At 41.5% G+C, this 21,789-nt stretch overlaps 1 protein-coding gene across 1 annotated transcript in view; it reads left to right on the top strand.

Annotated features, from left to right (window-relative positions):
• The window catches only part of snx3 (sorting nexin 3), a 33,167-nt gene extending 11,631 nt beyond the window's left edge, over nucleotides 1–21,536 (top strand). Inside the window, exons 2-4 of the mRNA XM_043687084.2 lie at nucleotides 15,582–15,677; nucleotides 18,545–18,669; nucleotides 20,646–21,536. Of these exons, the coding sequence (XP_043543019.1) occupies nucleotides 15,582–15,677; nucleotides 18,545–18,669; nucleotides 20,646–20,760 (336 nt within the window). The 3' untranslated portion in view covers nucleotides 20,761–21,536. The remainder of the gene's footprint in view (nucleotides 1–15,581; nucleotides 15,678–18,544; nucleotides 18,670–20,645) is intronic.
• Nucleotides 21,537–21,789: the final 253 nt, after the last annotated feature.

Genomic DNA, 21,789 nt, shown 5'->3' with positions numbered 1-21,789 from the left:
TGAAGTTCACACAGCAATTCTCAGCTGGAAGTGCCAAGTGGATGACTCCAGTGGTCCCCAGCATTACAGATACCAATCTTCAGCCAATTTGATTCACTTCATGTAATATCAAATGACTGGCACCAAATACCATAAAGGCTATGGACCCTGGCAAGATTCCAGCAACAGAAGAGTGGTGCTCCTGTAAGTTGCTATTTCCCTAGCCAAGCTATTGAAGTAATACTGGCATCTACTTGACTGTTAATTGCCCAGCTACGTCTAAGACAGATAGACATTCAGCCTCCTTTGCATCAGTTGTGGTGAAAGGTGTAATCACAGTGCTATCTTTACTTCATTGTAGACTTGGTTCAAACAAGGAAAAACAATTTGAGTTGTGAATAGTAATTGACAAAGGTTGCATTTGACAGCGTTGTCACAAGGAGCCCGAGCAAATCTGGAATCAGTGGGTATTGGGGCAAACTCTGGTGGTTGGAGTAATGCCTGACAGGAAGATTGTGCTTGGAGGTCTGGCATTTGCAGGGATGTCCTAGAGCTGAGGAATTCCTCAGGGTAATGTCCAGGCACCAGAATCTACAAGTCAGTCATAAGTGACCTTCCCTTAAGATCAGAAGTGGATGTTCACTGCATAATGCTCAGCATTATTTGCAACTCTTTTGGAATTCATTGCCAAACAAGGCTGGGGAGGCCAGGTTTGGTAGTATATTTAAGACCAATTATGGGGAGAAAGGTTTCTGAACTTCTCTCCTATCTGCCATGATTGAATAGCAAAACAGGCTATGGACTTAATTTCTCTCCAATGCTGTACGTCTAATACAGAAACAGCCCATGTCCAAACACAGCAAGATTGTCAGTATCCAGGTTTGGGTTGACAAGTGGCAAGTAACAATTAGGAGAAAGTGAGGACTGCAAATCCTGGAGATCAAAGCTGAAAGTGTTGCTGGAAAAGTGCAGGTCAGGCAGCATCCAAGGAGCAGGAGAATTGACGTTTTGGACATGAGCCCTTCAGGAATGAGGGCATCCCAAGCAGGCTAAGATAAAAAGGTAGGGAGGAGTGACTTGGGAGGGGTGTTGGGAATGCAATAGGTGGAAGGGGGTTAAGGTGAGGGTGATAGGCCGGAGAGGGGATGGGGGCAGAGAGGTTGGGAAGAAGATTGCAGGTAAAGAAGGTGGTGGGGAAAAAAAGAGGAGAATAAAGCTAGAGAAATCTGCATTCATCCCTTGTGGTTGGAGGGTTCGTAAGCAGAAGAGGAGGCACACTTCCTCCAGGTGTCGTGTTGCAAGTAACAATTGTCTCAATGCCAGGCAATGACCACTTCCAATAAGATGGTCTAGTCACTGCCTCTTGCCATTCAATGGTGTTAGCATCACTGATCAAAACTCAAATGGACTCACCACAAAACAGATCAGGGGCTCTGAATGCCATGAGTAACTCCCTTCCTGACTCAATCTTTCACCATTGAAAAGTAACACCAGGAATGTGATTGAATATTCTGCACTTGCTGGGATGCGTGCAGCTTCACTTAAAGCTTGCCACTATCCAGGACAAAGTGGCCCACTTGGCACTAATCCACATGCATTCACTCCTATGGGCTACCTCCAAGGTGCACTGCAGAAATTCACCAAAATTCCTTAGCCAGTACATTCTCAGCCCACAACCACTCCTATCAAAGGATAATGGCAGCAGATACATGGGACTCTACCTGCAAGTTTGTCTCCAAGCCACTCCCTTCCTCACTTGGAAATATCTCCATTCCTTCACTATCACCAGATCAAAATCCAAAAGTTCTAAGTGTGTCAACCCATAGCAGATGGGCAGCACTAGCTCAAGGGGACAGAATGCTGGCCAGCCAGCAACACCCACACAAGCAATTAAGTTTGACTCTAGAACTTGGTCAAGTTAATTGTTCAAAACATGGTTAGTGGCTAAAGATAACACTGGATTTTAAGTCAAACTTGTCAGCCCTGGCTCAGCTGACAGCACTCCAGCATGGAACCTACTCTCCTTTAATTTCAAGGGTATAGCACGGTGGCAGAAATTCCAATGTTGAGGACACAAGTCTGAATCTCAGATCATGGGGCTTCTCTCCATGACACCTTCACTTAAACATTGACAAGTGACCGGAATACATGAAATCAGGGCAAATTGTCTTAATTGCAGTCATACCTGGCACAAGATGGTTGTGGTTGGTCAGTATCTCCAGGGAATTGAAGGGCAGTGCCCATGTCTAACCATTTTAAACTCCTCCATAAAGGGAGGAACTGTGGACTTTTCTCCACACCATTCACAACTCTGATACTGAAGCGATCTGTTGAAAGGCTGCAAAATATGGACAATACCCAAGCTTCGACTGATGAATACTTACCCCATAAACACCCAGCTATGACCAACTCCAATAAGAACCTTACCACTACCCCCTTAAGTGTGTTTCCATCACTAAATTCCCCTATCAGGTGTAGCATACCATTTTCCAGAAACTCTACTGGACAGGTCAGAGGCTAGCAACATTGTGGCAAGTAACTCACCACCTGGACTCAAGTCTTCACTCCATGGAGAAGGCACAATTCAGATATAATTGAATACTCTCCTTTCCCAGATGGGTGCAGTTCTGCCAACAGGAGCATATGCCATCCAGGGTTACGCTGTCTGTTTGCGCCATATCTACTCTCTCTGCCACTGACTCAGTAATAGCAGTGCTTTTTTAATATGCACTGCAGAAATTTACAGGTCATAGGGTCTGTTTCCATGCTGTACATCTGACCCTTCGGTCCAAACCATCCATACTGACCACATATCCTAACCCAATCTAGTCCCACCTGCCAGCACCCGGCCCATATCCCTCCAAACTCTTCCTCTTCATATACCCATCCAAATGTCTCTTAAATGTTGCAATTGTACCAGCCTCCACCACATCCTCTGGCAGCTCATTCCATACACGTACCACCCTCTGCATGAAAAAAGTTGTCCTTTGGTCTCATCTTCCCCTCACCTTAAACCGTTGCCCTCTAGTTCTGGACTCTCTGATCCCAGGGAAAAGCCTATTTATCCTATCCATGCCCCTCCATTTTGTAAGCCTCTATAAGATCATCCCTCAGCCTCCGACGCTCCAGGGAAAACAGCCCCAGCCTGTTCAGCCTCTCCCTATAGCTCAGATCCTCCAACCCTGGCAACATCCTTGTAAATCTTTTCTGAACCCTTTCAAGTTTTTTAGACAGCAGCTTCCACACCCTTGACCACTTCCACATAGGGAAAGGGCAGCAAATAGGTGCACCACCACCTGCAAGCTCCCCTCCAAGCCAAATATTGCTGTTCCTTCAATGGGAAAAATCCTGGAATTCCCACCAAGGTTACTGTGGGTCAATCTACAGCAGGTAGACTGTTGCAGTTCAAATCATCTGCTCAACAGACCTTTTGAAGAATAAAAAACAAGACAAACATTTGCTGACCAGCCAGTGCCTATGAATAAACTTGACCCCCAGTGCAAGGCAAGAATTCTATTGCTTTCACCCTATTCTGTGTGGACACCCTCTGATTTATGACTTGCACATGTGGTGGATAACAGCATACAGGGCACTTTAGCCCTGGCAAAGTGAATTTAATTTGGAGCTGTACACAAATTTTGGTTTGGCCATAGCTGCGGTCGTATAAGTTCCGATTGCAAAAGGATTCACCGGGATGTTTCCTAGGTTGGAGCACTTCAGCCATGAATTGGATAAGCTCAGATTGTCTTTTTTTTTTGGAGCAAAGGAATCTGGGGGATATTTTTAGGGGCTTGGGCAGGGTGGAAAGGACTTAGTTATGACCTTTAGTTCTAGGGTCACTGAGGGGCATAACTTCAAGGTGAAGGACAAGAGGTTTGGGAGAAGAAGAGTTTTGTTCATGCAGAAAGTGGTAGAATCTAATACTTGGGAGCGTGGATGAGCACTTGTGTACCAAGATATGGGCTAAAAGTGGGATTAGTGTAAATAGATGGGTTTCTGCGGACTTGGACTGAAGAACTTGATTCTGTTGTAATTGTAAGTGTAACCAAAAATACAGCCTTTTATTTGAAATTTGACTTGAGCTTTTATTTGGAAAGCTTCCAGTTAACACTAGAGAACAAATCACTAGATATGGTCATTGGATGCATGCAGTTGCCATTGACCTGGTGTATGAAAGTGCCAGACCAAAAGCCACCTGAACATTTCCTTAAAACTGAATTTGGCCAACACCACCACTACAGAAGTTAAGTATGATTGACCCTTCATGTTTAACAGTTGTATCAAATTTTTCAGACAAAGCTGCTAGGCCTGGCCTCCGATCAGTTTTAGGTTGATTGTTGAAAATCCTGCATTTGACTCCAGAAAGGTGGCATGATCAAACAGATTGTTTAAATTGGGGAATTAAAAGTTGGTGCCAGGGGAATTTTGGGAGGGACAATGTTAGGGAAAAAAACAGAAGTTTATACTGTCCAACAATTTTATAAAGGTTGTGTATGCTAGAACTACAGAAAGCTCTAATTGTCATCTAGTTATCCCACTACTAGATCCAATACTCAACTTCTGAATCAAGTTCAAAATGAACATTCCTTGAGTCCACTAGAACGTGTTGTAGTATTGATAAGTTTCTTCCAAAATGAAGATCTAGTATCATGCACCTCACCCTGGTGAGGTGTGTGATTACAAGAACTGGCTGTTTGCATGTCATTTCTAGTCTTTACATCTAGTAAGCTCTAAATCAGTAGATTGGGTTTAAAATCACAGGCACTAGATTCCCTTTTTAATATTACTAAAGCCATTAGTTTCTCAGTTAAGACAAGATTTTGCCTAGTCATAGTTAAGTCTTGTTAGGAACCAGTAGGGCAGTTGAGGGTTGAATACAGGGATAGTGAGGTTGTCTTGTTTTGCACGACCCATGCTGTAACAGCACTGTCAGGCAGATCCTAAGCGGTTTCTAGATTACAACAGGGTTCAGTACACTGCCTGTCTTAAAGCAAGCCCTCAATGTAGCCTTTGCAATTTGTGCCTTCACTTACTAGTGAAAGCAAATTGTTTGAACACCAATAGTTGCTATCAAGCAGTTGACCAACATTCACATGCAGCAAGTTAGTTGCAAGGCCAGTACATAGAACAATGTGGAGATGCTTGAGATACCAATTGAACAGACTGTTTTATCCTCTGGTTTTTGAGCTGCACCTGTCCAGAAAGCAAGTAATGTTCTATCATTGGCCAGACTTCAGAATGAGGTTAAACACTATATTGCCAGTCTGTCCTGCTCAGTAGCTACTCCATATGGAGAGTCTATTGTTTCTAATAGAAGGTAACCCCAGGATGTTAATGAGGATTTATTAACACTGGTGAATGAGGGGTGCTGATTTTCTTTGATACTCAGAGCCTGGTACTTGTGGTACAAATGCTGCCCACTTGTCAGCCCAAGCCTGGGTATTGTCCAATGTTTTTCATTTAAATGTGGGCTGCTTCAGTAGGAGTCAAAGTTGCAGGACATTATGCAGTCTTCTGCACACATCCTCATGGAGGGCAAGTCAAAACAGATTGAAGATAGTTGTGTTTAGAATACTAGGTGAGGAACTCTGACCAACCACAAATGTGCTTAGTTATGCTACTAGTGGAGTTTGCCACTAATTTCCCCATTCCTGTTTGGCTCCAGCTCCTTGATGCCACACAAACAGCATGGTACTTCAGCTGAGAATTGCTGTGTGAACTTCAGCCTCCTCTTTTGCTCTGTGCTGGGCTCTTCAAATCATTGAAGGTGGGGGATATGGAAAATCTCCTCCACCAGTGAATCAATTGCCCACAATCAAATGATTCACAACTGGATGTGACAACTGCAGAGCTTTGATCTGATCTCTTGGTTATGAGATTGCTCAGTTCTATCACTTGCTGAGTATGCTGTGTGGCATACGAGTAGTTCTGTTTGATCCACTCCAGGTTTACACCTTTATCCTCAGGTTTACCAGGTGCTGCTCATGGCACGCTCTACTGCACTCTCCACTGAGCCAGAATTGATCCTCTGGCTTGATGGTAATGGTTGCATAAGGGATATGCCAGGCCATGAGGTTGCAGATGGTGCTGGAGTACAATTCTGATGGCCCACAGCACTTCATGGATGCCCAGTCTTGAGATGCTAGATCCAAGTGTCCTATTTAGCAGTGATGGACCCACATAATAGATGTTTTTAATGTAAAAGCAGGACTTCATCTCCAAGGATGGTGCAGTGGTTGCTCTCCATGATTTATTGTCATGGACAGATGAATCTGCAGACGACAGATTAAGGATGAGGCCCTATGACTTTAGATGGTTAGGAAACCAAACAGTTTAGCAGCTGTCCTTAAGGATCTAACTAGCTCTATCAATGGTCCGGCTGCTGAGCTGGTCTTGGCAGACACTAGAATCCCCCAGAATACATTTTATGCCCTTGGCACCTTCAGTGCATCTTTGAAGTGTTGTTCAACATGGAGCCTCTTTCAACTGAGGGAGAATGGCAAGAGTGATCAGCAGGAGGCTTCCTTGCCTATGCTTGACCTGAAGCCATGAGGCTGGAGGTCCAGAGTAAAGGTCGACTACTCCCAGGTCAGCTCCCTCCGGACTGTGTGCACCACCTCCAAGTCTGTCCTGCCAGTGGACAAGGACCCATCTTGGGATGGTGATAGCAATTTCCGGGACATTGTTCACTATAACTGAAGGTATGACTACGTTAATCTGTGGCTTCACTGGTCTGAGAGCTCTCCAATTTTGGCACTAGCCCCTGATGTTAGTAGGGTGGACTTTATAGGGTTGTTAGGGCTGCTTCTGTCTTTTCTGGTGCTTGGGTTGGTAATCAGCTGGCTTCATCTCCTTCCTGAGACTTTGAAACCTCCTTAAGCCAGTTCTATAATTGCTAGAGCGCAGTTGAGTCATCTAGCTGTGGAGTCTCAAGTGAGGTTGGCAATTCCCTTTGGAAATGGTGAACTTGATTTCTTAGTAATGGTTTCATGTTTTTCATTCCAGACTTTACTTGCACCTCCAGCTGTAACTATCCTGAATTTCTTGTGTCCTTTTTTTAAGTTGATTTTATCTTGAATAGCTCCTCTTTTTTTCTAGAGCTTGCCTGCCCTCTGTCAAACCAGCATCTAAGATTCCGCTATACAATAATCTTGTGTTAATTGGAAGGACATCACATTGGTACCATTTGTAACTAGCCCACTCTCATTCAGTCACTCATCTGATTATGGTCTTTACAGAGCTTCCTAATCTTGGGCTATCTGGCATTTTATAGCTAATTTTAAAACTTTTTCACTGTAGTCGGTTTTTATGTCTTGCACCAGCTACTATTTTTTAATAGATTATTTGAATGGTGGATAAGGTGCTTTGTTTTTGATCACATTGCTTTTTACCCTGCAAGATTTGTTTCTTGTGGAAATGCTAGCTCTCATGACTATTGTAACTAAGTGCAAATCATTAGTTGAAGTGTTACACCGACCATCAAACATGACAAGCTGGGAAATTTTTCAAGAGGAACACTCTTTTATGGTATACTGCTTCTGTTAGAGCTTTTGCTGAAATTTTAGCTGTTTGACCATTGACCAAAAATCCAATTTTAGCAATAGTCAACTTCTTGCAGACCTTGATTATCAAAGCAAGGCACAAGTTTTGTATTTGCACTGGTCTCCAATCTGATTTGTCTACCTCAACTCTTTTCAGTTAAGTTCATCAATAAGGTAAAACTTTGACTAGCTCATCTTTTGTTAACCTGAGCACTAGGGAAGCTAGCTCTGATGTAAGGTTTCCAGACTCAGTGCTTAAATTTTGCATGTGATTAATGTCCTTCCAGTATCCTTGAAGTATCAGGCAATCATCTATTGTTTAATTTGAGGCTCCCATTTCTGATCAAAATGAAAACGTTTGCCATCTAACCAAAACTGTATTGAGGCCACTTGTAGTAACATTAATGGCCAAGCTGCCTGTTTTCAGTTCTACTCTTATTTGGTCAGGTTGAACATGAGACATCTTGTCTGCTTCTTGCAACAATTGTGCAGGCAGTTAGGGGCCCTGCACATTAAATTTTTAAATGGTCTTTTTTAAAGAAAAGCCAGGTCAAGCAAAGATTAATGCCATAAAACTAAAGCATAAGTGAAGCTCCTGCACTTCTATAATAGACTAGATGTCGTCAGCCTTTTTACTCTTCACCGCAGACAGGCATGAGTGAGAGGTGTCACAAGTTCAAAAAGGAAATTTTTCAAGGCAAATTAATATGGATTATCCTTTCCAGTCAAACATTGTACCTGTAACCATAATCTGTTGCAGGGATTAACTTTTTATTATAGACTTCCGTGCCCACAGGTTGAAAACTCTCTGGGTAGGCTTTTTAGCTAAGTTGATCTTTACACCAAGTGAAAGAGAAGCTAATCTCTTTGTAATTTGAGAGTAGGTATTTAAAATTGGTCGTCTTTATCTTTTGCATAATCAGCATTGTCAAAGTTTTGTTCAAAGACCCAATGGTTAAGGTGAGGAAGGGCAAGTTTGGGTTAAGAAAAATCTAGTGGGTGAAATTGGATAACATTAATCCCAAGTCCAATTGGTGCAAATTAACTGCTTGCCTTTAAATAGGAGTGATTACTACTTCACGAAAGCTGCTGTCTACAACTATGAATGTAGCAGGATCCTTCTGATCAGAACTTTCAGGCTGTTGAATGAGTAAACCTTTTCTCTTGGCTTTGAGCCTGAGGTGTTGGGCTAGCTTTGTGGATCAAATAAGCATATTAATCATAAGTGGAAGTTAACTTATTAACAATCAGATTGGGTTGTATTTAAATGCACTTCAGAATTTTGAAGACCTCAGGATCAAGAGTTTTGACTTTGCTCCACTGCATGGAAGGCAGTACACAAACTCACCTGGAGGGTGACTGCACCCAGTATGCCAAGACAAGGTAATGACCAAGTTGGATGAAGTAAATTTTAAAAGGAAGAATGTGAAAGGGCCAAGTATGAGAAGTTTTAGCTTGGGCTAAAGATGCAGTCATTCTTGCAAAGAACATGTAAATTGAGATGCAAGTTTTTAAAAAAAACTTGACTGAAAGAATAATTGGCTAATTAGCAAGTATCACTGGTATAACACTAGCATTGCACAAGCTGTGTATGAAATTTGCCTTGAGACAAACATTAGATGAAACCACCACTTGGACATTCTAGTTTCAGTAAAGCTACAAACTGAAGATTTCAGTTTTAGTGCTTGGTTCTGTATTCTTGTAACTTCAAAGAACTAGGAATAATTCTCAGCCACAACTGCAACCTGTCCTTGATCTACAAACATAGCTATCCCATTAAACCAATTTAGAGCAAATTATTTGACCGTGTCGCATGTTAGACTTTATCCTGCAGTGGCAAAAGTGAGGACTGCAGATGCTGGAGATCGGTCAACATTAAAGTGGTGCTGAAAATGCAGAGCGGGTTGGGCAGGAGCCCTTCATCCTGCCCAAAACATCAGGATTTTTCCCTGGCCCTCAGGTGCTGCCTGACTTGACCTTCCAGCACCACTCTAATGTTTTTAACCCTACAGTGTTAACTTTACCAGTTGGCTCCATTTCAGAGCCTCAAGATGTTTCTGCTCCCAGTTGTAGAACTGGCATGAAGTGCAAATCAAAGCATTCCCTTCACTGGAGCAATTAAAATTGAGAGCACTCGATGCCAGATTAGGGGAATGTAAATGTTGAAATGCCATGGCACAACTTGAAAACTAGAATGAGATTGAGCAGAATGCTGGATAGCTGTGGTTTTTGATGGATAGGTGTGGTAACCAATTCCAGGAGTGCATAAAAGTTACAAATGTATGGAGTAAGCTGAATAGTTTGAACAGAAGCAGGGGCAAAATTCCATTATCTGGATGGTCATGGTGACCGGACACCTCTTCAGAACCTATTGCAACCCTTTGTGCCATTCTTGATTTGAACAGTGTTTAATTATTCCCCTCCAAGAACAGTGGAAGTGGGGGCATCTCTCGATGTTCTGTTCTGTCATGGACTGGTGCATAATGTTTATATCCTTTGTTTAAAGGTGGAGGGGAAACATCATTTTTGGGCAAGCTTGTCTTCCTACCAAGATTGACTGACTCATTGGGCATTTACTTTTTAATAGCATCTTGTCCCACCTGGCTACTGTTGCTTTCTGTGCTTTGTGGGTATTCACTGAACAGAAATAGCTTCAGCTATTGGGAAGATCTTCCAGTCTAGAAGCTTCAGTATATCTTGTAAAGACCTTTCTTCACAAACACTCAAATGGGGTTCTGATCACTTTACTCTGGCTGCATAATACCATTTATGTACATGCCACAGCTGACATTAAAGTGTCTGCTCAATGAATTAACTTACCACAGCTAATTGTTGATGCTGACATGCTGAACCATATTGCTTAAGTTTCTGTTAAACTTGTTTCTTTAGCAAATTGTTCATTAAGGTTAATCTGGAGAAGATTTGTCTGATTTAAATCCAGAATTTTGCCTCTTTCCCTGCTTAGAAAAAAGGAAAACAATCTAATTTGACTTTAATATGATTTTTCTCTGAAGGAACGTCTCTATTGACCTTGTTATCTGCTTGGACTCCTGAATTAGTGTAATTTACACTTGGTTTCTCCTCCCACCTATCCCCAAAGGGTACCTTGGTAGAGGTCTGACTCATTCCTCTCTCATCCTCCAAGGAGGGACAATGGGGTGCTAGTTTTAAAAGTTTGAACTTTATTGAAGGTGTCGTAACAGGACCCATCAGTAGTTTTGTGGTCTAGATTTCTGAAAGGGTAATCATTGACAGATGTGGTGAGTGTGAGGATATTGCTTAACATTAGCAAAGGAACTAGTGCATGTGGCGAATCTAAATTTTGTGGAAGGCTCTAGTCCTACAATTTGCTAAACAATGGAGATTGAGAAATTACATCCCATCTAAATTGATTTTATGGCAGGACAGGAATAAGTGGATCTCTCGCTGTCACTTAGTAATGAAATCCACAAGGGTCAGTCAAAAGCAAAATACTGTAGATGCTGGAAACTTGCTGCAGGTGTAGGATCCCAGCAGTGACTCGAAGCAATTTATTTCCAGTCCCATGCCCCTGAACAAGCTATCTAGTCATAAAATTTTTTTTGTTCTTCCAGGCCTGAGTTCATACTGCAGTGTTAGATGCACAGCCATTCAATTTAAATGATTTCAGATATGAGGAGCAATTGTAATACTTCCAAGTACAATGAACTTGGGCATGCAAGCAGGATTTGAGGACTTCACAACCCATTACTTGAACAGTAATAGTCAGATGTACAGCATGGAAAAGACCCTTCGGTCCAACCCATCCATGCTGACCAGATATCTCCACCCAATCTAGCCCCACCTGCCAGCACCTGGCCCATATCCCTCTAAACCCTTCCTATTCCTATACCCATCCAAATGCCTCTTAAATGTTACAATTGTACCAGCCTCCACTTCCTCTGGCAGCTCGTTCCATACACATACCACCCTCTGTGGAAAACGTTGCCCTTTGGTCTCTTTCATATCTATCTTCTCACCCTAAACCTATGCCTTCTAGTTCTGGACTCCCTGACCCCAGGGAAAAGACTTTGCCTATTTATCCTATCCATGCCTCTCATAATTTTGGAAATCTCTACAAGGTCATCCCTTGGCCTCTAACGCTCCAGGGAAAATAGCCCCAGCCTCTCCCTATAGCTCAAATCCTCCAACCCTGGCAGCATCCTTGTAAATCTTGAGTTCTTTCCCGTTTCACAACATCTTTGATAGGAAGGAGACCAGAATTGCATGCAATATTCCAACAGTGGCCTAACCGATGTCCTGTACAGCTGCAACATGACCTCCCAACTCCTGTACTCATACACTGACTAATGAAGGAAAGCATACCAAACGCTGCCTTCACTATCCTATCTACCTGCAACTCCACTTTTATGGAGCTATTAACCTGCACTCCAAGGTCTTTATTCAGCAACACTCCCTAGGACCTCACATCTGCTGACATTTCTGCCACCTCCAAAAAGACCCCACCACCAGGGATATATTTCCCTCCCCACCCCTTTCCACCTTCCGCAAAGACCGTTCCCTCCGTGACTACCTAGTCAGGTCCACGGTCCCCTACAACCCACCCTCCCATCCTGGCACCTTCCCCTGCCACCGCAGGAACTGTAAAACCTGCACCCACACCACCCCTCTATCCAAGGCCCTAAAGGAGCCTTCCACATTCATCAAAGTTTTACTTGCACATCCACTAATATCATTGTATCCGTTGCTCCCAATGCGCTCTCCTCTACATTGGGGAGACCGGACGCCTCCTAGCAGAGCGCTTTAGGGAACATCTCCGGGACACCTGCACCAATCAACCACACCGCCCTGTGGTCCAACATTTCAACTCCCCCTCCCACTCTGCCAAGGACATGGAGGTCCTGGGCCGCCTCCACCGCTGCTCCCTCACCATCAGACACCTGGAGGAAGAACGCCTCATCATCTTCCTTGGAACACTTCAACCCCAGGGCATCAATGTGGACTTCAAAAGTTTCCTCATTTCCCCTTCCCCCACCTCACCCTAGTTCCAAATTTCCAGCTCAGCACTGTGCCCATGACTTGTCCTACCTGCCTATCTTCTTTTCTGCCTATCCATTCCACCCTCTCCTCGATCTATCACCTTCATCCCCTCCCCCACTCACCCATTGTACTCTATGCTACTTTCTCCCCACCCCCACCCTCCTCTAGCTTATCTCTCCACGCTTCAGGCTCTCTGCCTTTATTCCTGATGAAGGGCTTTTGCCCGAAACGTTAATTTCACTGCTCCTTGGATGCTGCCTGAACTGCTGTGCTCTTCCAGAACCTCACCATTAAGTGTATATGTCGGCTAAGATTTGCTTTCCCAAAATGCAGCACCTCGCATTTATCTGAATTAAACTCAATCGGCCACTTCTCAGCCCATTGGCCCATCTGGTCCAGGTCCTGTTGTAATCTGAGGTAACCCTCTCCGATGTCCACTACACCTCCAATTTTGCTGTCATCTGTAAACTTAACTGTACCTCTTATGCTTGATTACAAATCACTTATGTAAATAACAAACTAGAGGACCCAGCACTGATCCTTGTAGCACTCCACTGGTCACAGGCCTCCAGTCTGAAAAACAACACTCCTCCACCCTGTCTTCTACCTTTTTTGAGCCAGTTCTGTATCCAAATGGCTAGTTTCCCCCTTTATTCCATGAGATCTAACCTTGCTAACCAGTCTCCCATGGGGAACCTTGTCAAATGTCTTACTGAAGTCCATATAGATCACATCTACTGCTCTACCCTCATCAATCCTCTGTTACTTCAAAAAGCTCAATCAAGTTTGTGAGGCATGATTTCCTGTGCGCACAGCCATGTTGACTATCCCTAATCAGTCCTTGCCTTTCCAAATACATGTACATCCTGTCCCTCTGGATTCCCTCCAACTTGCCCACCACCGAGGTCAGGCTCACCAGTCTGTAGTTCCCTGGTTTGTCTTACTGCCCTTCTTAAACAGTGGCACCATGTTTGCCAACCCCCAGTCTTCCGGCACCTCACTTGTGACTATCGATGATACAAATATCGCAGCACGAGGCCCAGCAATTTCTTCTCTAGCTTCCCACAGTTCTTGGGTACACCTGATCAGGTTCTGGGGATTTATCCACCTTTACTCGTTTCAAGACACCCAGCACTTCCTCCTCTGTAATGATGACATTTTTGCAAGATGTCACCATCTATTTCCCTACAGTCTATATTTTCCACATCCTTTTCCACAGTATTTTGCATCAGTATTTATTCATTTAGTATCTCTATTTTCTGCAGCTCCACACAGGCTGCCTTGCTGATCTGAGGGGCCCTCTTCTCTCCCTTACCCTTTTTGCCCTTAACATATTTTTAAGACCCTTTTGGATTCTCCTGAATTCTATTTGTCAAAGCTATCTCATGTCCCCTTTTATGCCCTCCTGATTTCTCTCCAGTATACTCCTCCTTCCTTTATACTCTTCTAGGGATTCACTCGGTGTATCCTGTCTATACCTGACACGTTTCCTCCTTTTTCATAACCAAACTCTCATTGTCTTTAGTCATCCAGCATTCCCTATACCTACCAGCATTTCCTTTCACCCTGACAGGAATATACTTTCTTTGGATTCGTATCTCATTTCTGAAGGCTTCCCATTTTCCAGCTGTCCCTTTACCTGCAAACATCTGCACTCAATCAGCTTTTGAAAGTTCCTGCCTAATAGTGTCAAAATTGGCTTTTCTCCAATTTAGAACTTCAACTTTTAGCTCTGGGCTATCCTTTTCCATCACTATTTTAAATCTAATAGAATTATGGTTGCTGGCCCCAAAGTGCTCCCCCACTGACACCTGTCACTGTCATGTGACCTGAAGATTTTCGCTACTTTCAGAAAACTAAAGACAGAACGCTACTTGTACTTTAATGAACAGGGCACTTGTATTTCCTAATCAAAACCAAGTGCTACTAGCAAGACAGTGGCTGTGGTTAGTACTGCTGTCACTCAGCAACAGTATCCAGGTTGAACTCCAGCCTGGGGTGACTGTCTGTGGAAACCATGTGTGGGTTTCCTGTAGGTACTCATTGCCTCCCACACTCCAAAGATGTACTGGTTGGGTGGATTGGCTGAGCTAAATTGTCCAGAGATGTGTAGGCAAGGTGGATTAGCCATGGTAACTAGACATGAGGAAGAAGCGATGTTGAGCCTGGATAGGATGCTCTTCAAGAGTCAGTGTGAACTTGTTGGGTAACTGACGACCAGTTTCCATACTTGGGATTTTATATGTTGTTAAGGTTTCTGGAAAAGTCCATCAGGAAGGGATGATGAAGGCTTTTGCCTGAAACTTCGATGCGCCTTGGCACTGCACTCTTGACACTGATCTCCAGCATCTGCAGTCCTTACTTTTGCTTAGTTTATTCTATGAAATTGGTTCTCAATCCTCTGCAAATAAAACAGAATGTAGATGGCTTGCTACAGCTGTTTCTGCAAGTTCTGACCACATCTAGGGTGTTGTGCAGTGTCCTGTAGCTTGGTAAAGATTTTTTTGCCATAGGACAAAATACAGAAGTTCATAGGATCGGTTCCAAGGCTAGCAGGCTTGATTTAAGCTTGAGAAAACAATCTGAAGTTAAGGATTGACAAGTGATCATTAAAGGTTACAATTCTTTTGTAGGGTAGGGGTACATGAGGTTCCCCTAGTTGTCCTGTGTCCTGTTTCTCCCCCCACCCCTGTCAGAGGTCTGTGGAAATACCATAAGCAGATTCAAGAAAAATCTAGAATTTCTCAGACCAATGATGTCTGTGGGTTAGACATGTGTCAAAGTAGCAATAAGTAAATGATGTAGAATTCAGTGTTGGCTAACTTCTATTCCTGCATAATCCCACATTAGAATGATCCTCCTATACTGAAGACCCATGGGTGGTTGGAACAGAAGGAAAATGCTCAATTAGGGTGTCTGCCCTGATTTTGAAGATGCATCAATTGTTGGAAGATGTTTTTCAACATGGCTAACCTTAAGTCTTTTGCATTAAACTTTAACTGCTTAAAAGCTGTAAATTGCACTATTGATCCTATTTTTCAGACTAATCTTCCAATTTTCAAGCTGAAGGAATCTTCTGTTAGAAGAAGATACAGTGATTTTGAATGGCTGAGAAATGAACTTGAAAGGGAAAGCAAGGTAAAACTTTACTGTTCAATTTTGTTTAATTAGTAATGGCTGATATAGTCTTCAGTGCATTTGAGATGGAGACAACAGTGGATTTATGCTGGAGAAAGAGTTCAATGCCTCATACATAAAAATGCTTGTTAGTATATTGGTTTGGCTTACTTCCCTTCTACCTATACACCTGTCAATATCTCATTTTGTAATGCATAACATTCCTTAAACTCTGCACTTGTTGCAAATATCCCAACAGAGTGGTGAGGGTGATCTGAGTCGGCTAAATTTACTTAATCTCCTTTGGGAATGTCAGGCACCTCTGGGGCAGGTGGAATCTGAATCTTAGTGCAAAAATGATTTGCCAAAGTTAAAGCACTAGATTGAAATGACAGCAGAAGTGCAGTTTGTATGTATACATATTAAACTAGAGGTTTAGAGCTTGAAGATTGAGAAGCAGCATTCTATCTCTCCTGCACAGAAGCAAAAGATCTCTGCATAATAGTAACTTCCAGAACTGCAAGTCCATACTATGATCTGCATTGGCTTACCACAGTTTGGGAAATGTTGAGAAATAATTGGGTGCTCCTCGGAGTAATTGAAATTTATCTTTAATGACTTTGCTAACTGCAACCAGGCAATGCATTCTCCAATTTAGCAGAAATCTTGTCGGCAAACTGGTGTTACAGACTGAGCATTATTGCATTGGCCTTTAGAATTGTTTGCCACCATCTAAGATCCTGGCCCAGCACATCCTGTCACTGCTACTAAGAAACTAATCAACAAATGTTTGTGTTGGAGACATGGCAGCTGAGGATGCGCACATCAAAATTAGATGCCAACCTTGAAGCTGCTACATAAGAGGAAGTGACCTAGTAGATATGAAGTAATCACTCAACCCATGGCTCAAATAAAATTAGTTCCTCTGTATTGTCAGTGGACAAATTTTGAGCACAGGCTGGTTGCCCCACCTCCAGAATTTAAAATGGCTGAACAGATTGTGGCTTCCACTCAAAATTCCTGCTTCTCTCTCTCTCCTCCTTTTTTGACTTGTCAATCCACACAGTTGTGAATTATTGCTGAACCACATCTTGGTTTATTTCAAATGTCTCCCCAGTTCTAATCAGTGCAGAATAAGGAGCTATAGTGTTGTTTAATCTTGAGTTGGAAGTGCTAACAATCTCTACTGCCTCCTGAAGTCTAACAACATACCTGTCAGTTTTCAGTTGGTGATTGCACTTCATGATCAATGGTTAAAGCAATGAATACAGCTATAACTGGCATCTACTGGATGACAATTGCCAAGGGTAACTCTTGCTCAAAGCAGATGAGTGCCTATTGGTCTATTCAATTTTAAGTCCCACAGTGCAATTCCTCAGTCTTCTAATGACCTTCCCTTTGTCAGTCAGTATTTCATTGCAGCATTCCTCACTTTAGTCCTTGCCAATAAGCAGCAGGACCTAGGCCATGTATAATGTGGGTTGGATGTGTAGTGAGTGCTATTTTTACCTGTACCAGGTAACCACCTCCATCAAATCTCTCTCCCCATAATCCTTTTTTCATTGGTAACCCTTTTAGTGGTAACACTCACTCACTGCCTTGTCAGTGTTTATGGTTGCTTCAGTTAAACTTCTGCTCAGGCTTGGCTTTCTCTGGGCGACCTGCTGACTCTTGAGCTTGTGCTTTGTGGGTGGTTGACATGTAGGGTGTAATGTGTGCTATGCTACCTGTCAATTTTTTGTTTTCTCAAGCTGCAAACAATCCTGACTTGGAAATCCATGTTCCTTCAGTCCAGGCTGAATTGTAGTTTCCCTCTGTGGAGAAACTACACTAAATGGATTAGTGATTTATGAAAGCAGCTCATCCTTGCTATTGCCAATAAACACTTGCTACTGGTTGCAATTCATAGAACAAAAACAATAGGCAAGCCATGTGCTATTTTCAAGATAATCTCATCTTTTGAGTTTGTAGAATCAATGCCTCAAATGAAACTGCTTCCTCTTTGAGTCAATCTTGTCTGAAATTTGAGCTAGTTAATTTAATCTCAATTGGATATGTAGATTAATGTCTACATAGTCAAATCAGCTTATTGTGCAGCAAAAATAATTAAAAGCTGCAGAATAAATTGAAATGGTTTTGTGGGAGACCTTCATAATTTGGTTTTTAGATGCTTTCATTTGAGATTTCCTGGACTGCTTCGGCCATTTGGCTTCCACTATAAATTAAATCCAACCATCTTTAGTGGTTGGTACAAACCAGTTGAATTTGTTCCTCCAGTTTACTTACTTCCCTTTTTTAACTCTTTTAAACTAAGTTTCAACAAATTTTAGTTAACTTCAATCTGTTTTATTCCTTCTGTTTCATTGTCAGCCAGCATCATAGAATGGGAATTTTGTTTCACCAAGTCTTGAGGCATTGGCCATTGTACCTTGGAACAGCATTAACACTAAACAATGTTAGAGTACAATGCCCTAAGTATCAAGATTGGTTCCAACCAAGATTCCAGGAGTACTGTGGTCCTGTTAGAATGGTGCTTGAAGTAACTTCAGAAGTCACTGATTCCAAAATGTTTGCCTCCAGTTTAGAGGATAATATCCAGTGAAATATTAAGTCAGTTCATTGCTACTTTAAATGTTTGTCTAAAATGAAATTTTATCTTGACCATTTCAATTTGTACAATATAATTCTTGGACTTTGAATATCTAAATCTTGATTTTTAAGTAAACTTGGAGATGCTTTAGTCCCTCTGGCCAATCCTTGTGCTAAGGATGTGCAGTAAGCAATTATAATCTGAAATAGAAGTTTTCCCTTGAGGGAGCAAGATGCAAAATCTGTTGCTTTGCATGATAAAGAGCCTACTTAGTTTCTGAAAATATTTTTTCCCTTAGGTTGTAGTGCCACCACTACCTGGAAAAGCACTATTTCGTCAGCTTCCATTTAGGGGGGATGATGGAATATTTGACGATAGTTTTATAGAAGAAAGAAGACAAGGACTTGAGCAGTTCATTAACAAGTGAGTATAGCTTTCTGTTGACTTTTCTGTTGCTTTTGTGTAGTGTAGATGTGTCCATGTTGAACTTCAGTTACTCTTCCAATTTTTGACTTAATTGGTATTATAATGATGGGAAGCAGCAGTCCAGAAATTTTCTGAAGTTAATGGAAAAACATTGATATGCAGTATTTTACTCATGCAGGATAATTTTTTATAATCACTTTCAAAATGATTCCAGTATGAGGCTAAGGGCACAAAGGGGCCTTGTTTTCTGTGCATAATTTATGTAAATTGCCTTTAAAATTGTGTTCCATTTTAAGTCTTGTACTTCTTTTCCTACTCACGTACTTATTTTTGGTCTAAGGTGGTCTTCATTTAAAGTGAACAATAAAAAGTTATACCTGCAATTATTTGATTGCTGTTGCCATCTGTTTCATGTGTAAATGTGGCATAGCTATGGCTTTGAATAATGAAAGTATGTTAATTCCCATATGTGAGCCACTAAGTAAGAATTGGGTAAATAAAACATCTAAAATTGGACTTGCCTATTTTTCAGTCCCTCTGCAAATGAGGAGCAAGTAATGTAAAAACATGTAATTAAGCAAAATTGGGCTGAGATAAGGCTCTAGTGTGAGCATGTCTTCTGCTAGAAATGCCAAGTGGTTCATTTGTCCTCCAGCAATCCCAGCTAGTTTTAAGACAATTCAATTGTCAAATGCCTGCCAATGATTAGCAAAAATCTAACCAATGCCCCATAGTAATATCATTGAAAATCATCAGAATCCCCCACCCAGTACAAACATCCTGGTTGTTATCATTGACCAGAAACTGAACTGGGCTAATCACTATCAAAAGTGGCTACACTGCAGTCAGTGACTAGAAATTCTGTGGTGACTAATTTGCCCCTCCAACTGTCTACTTCGTCACTTTTTAAAGTCATGTAAATTCAAGGCACTGCAAGCCACTCGCAGGCTGGAAAGCTAATGTTTCACTTTCATGCTGGCAGATCCTGATCTAAGCAATTTATTTATGGTGGAGGAATTGCATTGTAACCTTTTAATTGCTAGACTTAGCTTGAATATTTTGAAGTTGAGTTGTATACAATTATTAGCTTTAATCTGTGTAGGAATTTTAGTGCAAGTATCTAAAGGCATGAGTTCAAATTGTATTGTCTGTTGAAGACACTAGCTCAGCTTAGGCTATTATTCATTCTAGGTCACAAGCCTGCTTCAGTGAGTTGATATCAGGTCTATGCAAGACCCTTTTGGTCTATCAAGTGTGCCTGGTGGAGTTAGTTACAAAAATGCCCTCTTCAAATTGAATGTGGTAAAATTAAATCTTATTGCGACCAAAGATTTGGTAATACTATCATAAACTCTGCATTCTTACAGCCACTAGGATCTGAGTCTCATGTCGGTTCTTTGCAGTTGAAATATGTTGATTGGACATGGCTGGGGTGGGTCAATACATAATGCTCAGCAGGCCAGATGAACTGTAGTTTAAAAATTTTAATCTAAATATGGTCTTAATTGCATTAGTTGCTGACAACTGCTGAAAATCAACAAAATTCAAGACAAACCATACCTTTGTTTGTTTTTTAACCTGATCACTTCCATTCTGGAGTTTCCACTTTTTTTTTGAACTAATGGATTAGTTAGCTCAGTTGGCTGGGCAACTGGCTGGCAATGCAATGTGGTGCCAACTGCCTAGACTCAATTTCCATATTAAGATTGCTGAAGGACTTCCTTGACCCCTTCCCTTCACCTGAGGCATGGTGATCTTCCAGTTAAACAGCCACCAGTTATTTCATGGTGACTTTAGTCTAGTAAGAAAGTGGAAACTTTGCTTTGAACTAAACATTGCATCTCAATTGAGTAGCCTAACACTTTTTAGCTGTCTTGATGTCTTTAAATTTCTGTAGAGTGGTGTTTAAAATTGTACACTGAAGCAATTGGTCCAGTGGCTCACTTTTTTTAAAAATCTCCTCAATTTTCCAGAGTTGCTGGGCATCCTTTGGCACAGAATGAACGATGTCTTCATATGTTTCTTCAAGAAGAAATCATAGACAAGAACTACACACCTGCAAAAGTGAAGCATGCACAAACAGTATGAATGGACTAAAACACTGATTCTTTTTCCCAAGCAATCCTTCCATACCAATTTAATTATGGCTTTGGTTAATCCTCAGTACATCTTTCTACTTATTGATGTTTCTGAAAGCAGAATTTCTGTGCAGATCACAAACCAGGAAGATCTACATTCAGGATTTAGAGCAAGCTACTGTAATTTGGCATTGTATAACTTTTTTTGCTTTATTTCATTCTGAAGCCTTAAATTGAGTAAAGAAAATTGCTGATGGATTTTGTTCTTTGTGCCCAGATGTTACACTTGGCAGAAATTGCTGTCAGATTTATCTGGTATAAGTATAGCATTTCTAACTTTTTATCTGATGCTTCATCAGTTGAGAATATTTTTATAATGCATGTGCTTTGTAAATTAATAATCTAGCTGAACATTATACATTTGGCAAGATGTCTGCTTTTGAAAAGAATATAGATGGTAAAAGACTTGTTTGAGCCCAAGCTGAAATTGAAATTCCAGCTTCTGGAATGTTCTTTCAGACTGAACAGCAATATTAATGTTGCTGTCTAACTTCCACTCCTCTTTCCCCAATTGCTTTAAAAGCCCACATCTATTATGATGTCCATAACTCTGGCTGTTATAATTATGTATCAAGTTCCATTTAAATTGTTCCCTGAATAAGTTTTTGTACCAAAAATTTTCTTGATGATAAAGTCTCAGTTTATTTCTGTTTGCCAAACACTAGAACTCACCTTCTGTAAAGTTGGAATATTTTCAAAATAAAGTCTGAAATGTTCAATCATTAATTTTGTGGAAAACTTTCTAGATGTTTCACTTTAAGCATTAGTTAAGCATAAATCTGAATACATGGTTTATTTTGATCATAAACTAGTCTCAGTTTGCCTTGTTTCGTGATGGGTTTTTAAACTGGATATACAATCTAGAGCACTCCTTTGTTTGCAAGACAATTTTGCTGCTCCATATATATTGGAGGGGCCAAGCAACTGCACTGAAATGAACCTTTAGTTTTTTTCAAACTTAAACCTGTGCTTCAGTACA

This window comes from Chiloscyllium plagiosum, unplaced genomic scaffold (assembly GCF_037043375.1).
Source record: "Chiloscyllium plagiosum isolate Xiang-an unplaced genomic scaffold, Cpla_swu_hap1 HiC_scaffold_3, whole genome shotgun sequence".
NCBI lineage: Eukaryota > Metazoa > Chordata > Chondrichthyes > Orectolobiformes > Hemiscylliidae > Chiloscyllium > Chiloscyllium plagiosum.
This window is presented reverse-complemented; position numbering and strand designations above follow the sequence as displayed.